The sequence below is a fragment of the Dromiciops gliroides genome, chromosome 6 (assembly GCF_019393635.1).
Source record: "Dromiciops gliroides isolate mDroGli1 chromosome 6, mDroGli1.pri, whole genome shotgun sequence".
Classification (NCBI taxonomy): Eukaryota; Metazoa; Chordata; class Mammalia; order Microbiotheria; family Microbiotheriidae; genus Dromiciops; species Dromiciops gliroides.
This window is the reverse complement of record NC_057866.1, coordinates 248,865,566-248,874,558: the sequence shown is the minus strand read 5'-3', so window position 1 is coordinate 248,874,558 and position 8,993 is coordinate 248,865,566. Positions and strand designations below refer to the sequence as shown.

General features: G+C 37.2%; 1 protein-coding gene across 1 annotated transcript; it reads left to right on the top strand.

Annotated features, from left to right (window-relative positions):
• Window positions 1-464: 464 nt before the first annotated feature.
• Window positions 465-8,624, top strand: SPP1 (secreted phosphoprotein 1). The gene is made up of 7 exons (XM_043971782.1): window positions 465-558; window positions 1,120-1,205; window positions 1,298-1,339; window positions 3,172-3,252; window positions 4,434-4,475; window positions 5,611-5,871; window positions 7,744-8,624. The coding sequence occupies exons 2-7, from the start codon at window positions 1,152-1,154 to the stop codon at window positions 8,233-8,235; spliced, it is 972 nt and encodes a 323-aa protein (XP_043827717.1). The 5' UTR covers window positions 465-558; window positions 1,120-1,151; the 3' UTR covers window positions 8,236-8,624.
• The last annotated feature ends 369 nt before the right edge of the window (window positions 8,625-8,993 follow it).

Sequence of the window (8,993 nt, the reverse complement as noted above, 5' to 3'; positions counted from 1 at the left end):
GATCCCCTGACCCCCATCTAACCCACTTTCCCCTATCCGATTTCAAGCTTTCACTTACTCTGAAAGAAACAAAAATTCATCCATCTTATTTATCATTTGTTGTTGGCTTATTATCATGAAAAACCATGTTCTCCCAGCACCTGAATTGTAAATGAAACATTTCCAGAAACTAGTCTTCTTTGCTTTTATATTGTTTATTTTACGTACACCTACCCTTGTCTCGTATATAATGATGTGTTAAACCCTCAGAGGAAGCTGCTAGGAAATTACAGAGTATGTAAGTAATGTTTTAACTATAGGGTAGTTTGTATTTGCTTTATAAACCACAAAACCAGAAGGAAAGTGTGGGAGAAGGTGGGCTGGACAGTGGAACAAAACCTCATGACATTTTTCTCCACCTCTCAGTGATTGGCTGAGAACAACTGGGACAGCATTTAAATTCTAGGAGGTCACAACAAGTGAACAGTCTGAAGAGGAGAGGAAGGAGCTTCTGGACTTGAAGAAGTCCTGAACAATCTTCTTGCTAACTACCGTCTGCTGGCCCAAACTCCACTTCAGGTAATTGGATTTTTTTTGGCTTTTGTTTGCTTTAGCACTTTGCTTCTTAAAATTTCCACTTGGGTGATTAGATGAAACCCTTCTAAATTTATGGGTTCTTTTTCCCCTACAAAAGCTCATCATATTTTAAAACTAGACTAATCCGAATAGGGTTTTTTTTATTATGTTAGTTTTAAAAGCAAGCTGAAAAGATTATAAATTCAATTTTGTGCCTGGCTTTTTTTATATTTGCAGAAAGATAAGTACCACATACATATATAGTTGGCATTTGGATCCTATTCATGTTAAACTTAAATTGATTACCTAGTGACTTCAGCTAAGAGGGAGTCTAGAGTAGAGAATTAGAATGATTAAAAATACACCCATGCTTTTTCAGCACTGGATGATTCTGTTTTTTCATTCCCTTTTGGTAGTCAGGAATGGAGAAAAGAAAAGGGGTGGTGTGGGGTTTTAGGACTTCTTTTCAGATTTCAGCTCAAAAGAGTAAATTTTTTAAAAATGTGAATGGAAAGGAAAAGGTTTCAGGACATAGAATCACTGTGGTTAAATTGGTATTACCAGGTATCACTGGAAAGACTGGGGAAACTTCCACAATGAAGACTGCAGTGATTTGCTTCTGCTTACTTGGAATTGTTTCTGCATTGCCTGTAAGTAAATGTTCCACTTTAATGACTTTAATTCTGCCCGTGTTTGAAATAAATTTGCACAGTAATCTCTTTTCATTTTTCCTTCTTCAAAGGTGAAACAACAGACCAATTCTGGTAGTTCTGAAGAAAAGCAGGTGAGTGAGTTTCTTTGAAAAATCTTTTTATTAACTTCACTTTAGCCAACTTTTACAAAATTCACTGTGCAAAATATTTGTTGCAATTATACCTGCTCCCAAAATGGTGACAAACTTTTTCCTATTGGTTTGGGCTTATTAATTCATGAGCCTTTACTGAGTGCCTGCTTTAGGCCTAACTGCATCAGCATTGTTGGATATAGAATAAGGATAAAATATAACACATTACAGTGTGCTTAAGAATACACAGTTTTTTTCCTTTGTGAAGTTAAAACCAAACTAAGCCTTTTTTTAAAAGCAAATAGTTCGGGCAGCTAGGTGGCGCAGTGGATAGAGCACCAGCCCTGGAGTCAGGAATACCTGAGTTCAAATCCGGCCTCAGACACTTAATACTTACTAGCTGTGTGACCCTGGGAAAGTCACTTAACCCCAATTGCCTCACTAAAAAAATAAAAAATAAATTAAAAAATAAAAACCAAAAAAGCAAATAGTTCTCTGGACCACAGTGAGTTAAGAATCCTTTCTGTTTAAGCTTGTGACTTGCCCCTTTGTGAGCCAAGATATTGTTTTATAAGTGGTTCAATCTATTGTTTGACCTCCCTAATAGAAAGAAGAGTTTAAAATACATTTCTGACATGAGTCTATAAGATTTGATATATGGACAAAAGCATAGACAGTTTCTCCTTAGACGTTTGCTACTGAGTCCATTGGCTATGGAGAGCATATTTATAGCCTGTCAATTGGGCTTATCAGCTGACTTCAAATCACATTTTCCAAATAAAATAGGCATCAGACCAACATCATATACATTCTACTATTGGTTTGATAGGCCCCTAATGGCACCTGATCTCCTGAAGAAAACTGTGCCCAACAGCAAACAGGCACTGTCCCTGGCAACTAAAGCTATCAAAACACAGAGTAAAATTCCTCATAGAGTAGGAGCCTAAACTGAGTTATTTGGGATCACTGCAATTGTTGCTTAATGAAAGGAATCAACAGAATTTTTGGTGTGTTCCTTTTTCCTAATTGATTCATGAGTATGTCTTGTCATCATAATGATATAGGAAAGTGAGTGTTTTTAGAGAAGATAATCGCTCTCTTCTAGCCAGAGAAGGTAATCCTTTCCAGAAAACATAAAACAAGGGGTATTCTAACAAGGTCTCCTGATTGGAACAAGAAGTCAGAGATTAATACAAATTCAAAGCAGTAACTAGTACCTGGGTGTTGGGAATGATATTCAGGCTGTGAATGAACAAACTCAAAGTTCTTCCTTCTTTCATCACCACCAAAATCGTGCCTATCATCATCATTACAATTTTTCTGGAGGGCAGCTAGGTAGGTGGCTCAGTGGATAGAGCACCGGCCCTGGAGTCAGGAGGACCTGAGTTCAAATCCGGCCTCAGACACTTAACACTTACTAGCTGTGTGACCCTGGGCAAGTCACTTAACCCCAATTGCCTCACTAAAAAATAAATAAATAATTTTCCTGTAAATGTTGAGCACAGAGAAAATGTAATTTCGCTGACATATCCAGTAACCTGGAGAGTTGCCCAGCTCTCTGTGGAGAGGGCATAAATGAAGAACACAGTTATTCAAGGTTAGCTCTGCCTTTAGTTGAATTTAGGAGCGTCAGTGAATTGGAATATTTAGCAAAGAAGAGACTATTACAAAAAAAAAATTCCTGAAGGGAAGATATAACAGGTTTCTTAGATAATTCTGTCTTGATTCTCATGTATTTCATATTTTTTAAGTTCCCTGATTTGTATAACATCACTTGGAAGTACATATGCTTCCCTTTTAATAATGAGAGATGGGCATTTTTATTTTTACAGATTTATAGCAAACATCCAAACTTTGTGGCAACTTGGCTGAATGCTGACCCTTCCCAGAAGCAAACATTATTAGCCACACAGGTATTTTCAAACTTTTTATGATTAAGCACATAATTCAAGTGTTTATCTCTGTGTAGACATAAATAAACATACACACATATCTACTTATCATTCCAACTAATCAGTCTACAGGTATTTATTTAGTCCTATCTATGTGTCAGACACTGTGCTAAGTTCAGGGGATACAAAGAAAGAGCAAAACCAGTCCCTGCCCTCAATGAGCTTATATTTTAACAGGGGACAAAGTATGTATATAAATAGCTATATACATATAACTCTCTCTCTCTCTCTCTCTATATATATATATATATATATATATATGGTAGATAAAGAGTAGATACAAAATAAACTCAGAGGGGAAGGTACCACTCTGCAAAACGTTTGAGTATATTAAACCAGTAGTTTTATTCCTGCTTATACTTTGGATACCTCTTCAAGGTGTTAAGGGCTAAAATTCTAGCTAGTCTGTCTAAAATATCTAATGAGTGGTCGCCAATAAATTATAAGCTTTAGCAAGAGTTAGACTTTTAAGCATTTATTAAGGAGAATAAGAATTTGGTAAAGAGAGAGAGAAAGGCCTAGATCCCTATCTATTAAAGGGAGAGCACATTTCTAGCTCCGCTCTCCACCAGAGTCCAGAGGAAAGAGAGCGAGACTGAGCGCCAGTCTCTTCCTTCCTCCTCCCACTAGCCCGCGTCACTTCCTGACGCCAAAGAAAAGACTCCTGGTCTTGCCCTCAAAGACCTTCGCTTCATGGGCAGAACTCTTCTACAGTAAGTCTCCAGCAGGTGGTGTTATTCCAATCGTTACAAAGGCAATAAGGTACAGAATATTGAGCAGTGTTCATTTGTAGAGGGAGTTTCCTTACTTGTAATCCTCCATACCAATTAAATCACAGGTCTAATTTAAAACAACAACAACAACAACACTGTATTGTGTATATATAAATTAAATAGATGCCCTGCTGTGTTATATTATACAAGAAGTGTTATTTTCATGTTGACGAACAAAGATTTTCATTAGAATGCCAGTCAGAAATAGATTTTCTATGATGTCATATATCATACTAATTTATATTAATTATATATAATTCAATATTAATTACATTATTAAATATAATTCTCTGTGTTTATGTTAATATTATTTTATATCATCAATTTTATTTTAATAGAAATACTCATTTTGGCCTTCTTCCTTTTTAGAATTCAGTGTCCTCTGAAGAAAGTAGAGAAGACTTCCAAGAGGTTAGTTATCATCATCAAGACATTTCCCAACACAGGGAATTCAAAGAATATTGAAAAAAAGTTATAAAACTTCTTTCTCCTAATAAGACCAGGCTAGATACTATACTTTGGGGGGGGGCGGGGCAATGAGGGTTAAGTAACTTGCCCAGGGTCATACAGCTAGTGTCAAGTGTCTGAGGTTGGATTTGAACTCGAGTCCTCCTGAATCCAAAGCCAGTGCTTTATCCACTGTACCACCTAGCTGCCTCCAGGATATTACACTTTTGATAATGAATTAGAAAATTCCCCCTAGACCAATTTGTTAAGTACTTGGTAAAACTTGGTGAAAGTGCTATATAAGTTGGAGCTATTTGTGTTATTACAAGAGATGATAATAAGGAATTTATGTCAGAATTGGCATAAAAGCTCAGTGTTTAGACAGTTTGATTCAAAGGTGCATGTCAAACATGACCAGTAAAAACAGATCAAATAATTCCAAAAAGGTCCATCAGTAAGGAATGAATATGTCACCTATCTAAACATTTGTTAATATCAGGCTTAAAAACCTTGTTTGAAATACTAGAAATATGCACACTCTCATGTTCATCAAGTGACAAATTAATGCCTTTGAACAATAATCAAATTAATATTTTGTCTGTATTGATATTTTTATTTCCAATTTGATTGTTTATAAAATACCTGCTGCCTTCATTAGGGCGGTTGGCATGTCCAAACAATGTTTGAGTCCAATGACACAATTGTGGTTCTGTTTATTCATTGATCATAATGACATTAACTTTTTTTATATCACCATTTTGATGTACTGAGAGTTCCTGTTGAGGAAGCTAAATAAGCCATTGGAATGAGAACAGAAGTTATATAAATGTATAACTACACATTTTCTTGTTTGGGGATATTAACTGGTTGATTCAGGGGATGGTTAGGACCTGGAATGTATCTACACATGCATTCAGTCAAATTTCAATTATCCAAACTAATGAGTAGTAGTATGCCAAAAATAATTTATTTATAAAATTTACAAAATGTAGGGCATTTTGGAAAGAGGATATGTTATGAGGTGAATTTTTGGATCCAGTTTAATAGCTAACATTTATGTAGATCTTTAAATTAAAAAAAAAAAACTTTTGATTTTTAGACACTTCCAAGAAACTCCAATGAAAGCCCAGATGATATTGATGATGACGACGACGATGACAATGACGGACATAAAAGCGTTGATTCTGATGATTCAGATGAGTCTGATGAGGTGGTCACTGATTTTCCTACTGATACCCCAGTGACACCAAGTTTCCTACCTGATGGACCAACAAGAGGTGATAATAGTGGAAGAGGAGATAGTGTGGCCTATGGAGTGAGGTCAAAATTGGGGGCACCCTACAGATCATCAGAAGAACAGGTAAATTCTCTTGACAACAATTTTAGATGGTTTTGAAAAAGCCTCCTTTTTAAGAAGTAAGAAATGAATGAAGGTAATGCCCAATATGAAAACTATTATTTAAATGGGTTTATTTGGTGCTTTTGGAAAATCCACAGAATTTTCTATAATTTTGCTTCTCTAGCCTAGCACTTTTTATTGTCCCCATCTTACAGATAAAGAAAGAGTCGTTTGGGGGGTGGCAATCAGGATTAAGTGACTTGCCCAGGGTCACACAGCTAGTAAGTGTCAAGTATCTGAGGTCGGATTTGAACTCAGGTCCTCCTGAATCCAGGACTTGTGCTTTATCCACTGCGCCACCTAGCTGCCCCTAGCCTAGCACTTTTTACTTAAAAATCATGACCCCCAAATCCCTTATTCCATCTAGACTTTCTTGCGAGATAAATCTCTAGAGTATGGTAACTATATCACCCCCAAATAAAGTTTAATTTTTTTAAAAGTCTGCATTTTAAAAATAGAATGTCTCTGCAAACATGTATTTTAGCTAAAATTAACATCCAAGTTGAGCTATGCAGAAAGGTGGGTTTGGTTTTTTTAATAATTTACACTACTTTCTCCTCACACATTCAATGATCAAGTCAAACTGGACCCACTTCTGTCCTTCACATACAGCATTTCTTTGGCCATGTCTGTGTCACTGTACGGTTTCCTTCATATAGTCTCTTGTGGTAGAAATTCATTCCCTCTTGAATTCTCTCCTCAGAATTCCTAGTTTCCCGTGAAGCTCAGTGCCACTTTCTATATGAAATTTTTTTTATTCCCCAAAGACTGCAGTACATCCCTCCCCCTGAACATAATTTTGTATTTTGGTTGTATATTTATATGTGTGCCTGTTGTCTCCTCTGGTGAACTGTGATGTCCTTGAGGACGAGTCAAGGCAGCAAGCATTTATTATGCACTTACTGTGTGCTGGGGACTAAGCTAAGAGCTAGAAATACAAGTAGAAAGAAAATCATGTATGACCCTGGGCAAGTCACTTAACCCCAGTTGCCTCAAGAAAGAAAGAAAGGAAGGAAGGAAGGAAGGAAGGAAGGAAGGAAGGAAGGAAGGAAGGAAGGAAGGAAGGAAGGAAGGAAGGAAGGAAGAAAGAAAGAAAGAAAGAAAGAAAGAAAGAAAGAAAGAAAGAAAGAAAGAAAGAAAGAAAGAAAGAAAGAAAGAAAGAAAGAAAGAAAGAAAGAAAGGAAGGAAGAAAGAAAGGAAGGAAGAAAGAAAGGAAGGAAGGAAGGAAGAAAGGAAGGAAGAAAGGAAGGAAGAAGAAAGAGAACCAAATCCTGCCCTCAAAAAGCTTCCATTATAATGGGGGAAAAGAACATGTAAAAGGGAGCTGAAGAAGATGGCGGGGAGAGGAAGGTACCCACATAGGGACATGCTAGAGAAAGTTCCCAGAGTCAGGAGTGAAGCCTGGAGAGGTATGAAGAGATTGCTGGCCTGGGTGCATTCCTTAAAATAGAGGTTCTGGAAGGAAGCAGTTAATCAAAGGAAGGGGCTGTAGGAGTACTGTGTATGTACTACCAGAATGAGAAGTCCCAGGGTAGGGTGAATTTCCAGCACTGAGAGGCTGCTATGGTGTGGTAGAGATAGTCCAGAGAGTCAGAAGAGGGGCAACTATTTTATTTTTGTCAGTCTGTCCTAGGTGATGGGTTTTGACACATGCTAGACTATTGATTGATTGACTCATACGCAAATGTACTTTGAAATCTTTCCGAGGCACAAAAATTCACTGAAGAAAAGAAGTCCTTAAAAAGTAGATTCGGCCAAATGGGAAAGGAGGTACAAAAGCTCACTGAAAAAGATAATTCCTTGAAATCTTCTTTCCTTGCTGTTTTGACACAGGTACATGATGTTACAGAAGAGGATCTTACATCCCAAGTGGAAAGCTATGAGTCTGAAAAGACACCCAAGGTGGTCCCTCTCTCACAAAACCTTCTTAAGGTTTCAGCTTGGGCCAGCAATGGCAAGGACAGTAATGAAGCCAGCCACCCAGTGGAATACAGTGTGGAAACGCACAGTCATGAGCAATTGAAAAGCTATCAACTTGAACAAAGTAACTATGACAGCCAACAGCAAGGTGACTCACATGGCAGTCAGGAAAATGACCAAGTCAGTAAAGAATTTCACAATCGAGAAGGTGACAGAGACAGCCAAGAATTTCACAAACAGCGAGCCGACCAAATCAGCCAAGAATTTCCCAGCCAAGAATTCCCCAGCCAAGAATTCCCCAGCCAAGAATTTCCCAGCCAAGAAGTCCCTGAGAGTGTGGAAAATACTAAACATCTGAAGCTTTATTCTCATGAAGCTGATAGCGCATCTTTTGAGACCCATTAATGGGCAGGGGATGGAATCTTAACTGTGCTTTTAGAAAGGACAGAAAAGTTAAAGTATTGCAGTATGGCTAGGGGAGAGTAGAGGAGAATAGCTAATGCTTATTTCTAAGCTTTCTGGGTAATACGTTTGTATGTGAATTTGGGTTTGGTCTCTAGCTGTAGTTAAGTGGTGACAGCCAGCTAAATGAAAGTTTGTAGTTTTGATTTCCATTTGTTATCTGAAAAAGGACATTAGTGTTTATTTTTCTGTTTTGAAAAGAATATATAAAGCAGAAGAAATTGTTTTATGCATATATCAGTGAAGCATTACCTTTATGATACTGTACATTTGGGGTTTTTTTAATCAGTGTATATTTTGTTGTGATTTTATTTTAAATAAAACATTGGGAAAATCCTCAGATAAATGAAAGCAAAGACTTATTTTGTATATTGCATTGCTTAGTGAATATTGATCCTTCAAGCATTTAATAAGCCCGACTATGAGCCTGGCACAGACAAAAATGAAACATCCCCTGGCCTCAAGGCCACCTCTATTTGGGTGGAAATAACATACACAGAAAATTAGATACAAAATATGTACAAAATAAGTTCCAGGGGAAGGAAACAGGTTAATATAAAGAGTAGTTTGTTAATAATACAAGAGTGGGAAATAAGAGAAAAGAATTGGATAGAGAAACCAAAGGGGTAGTAGTGATGTGGTCTGATGGGTAGGAGGGAAAGTGAAATGTAGCTTCAACTTAGGCAACCTATGACTCAGAG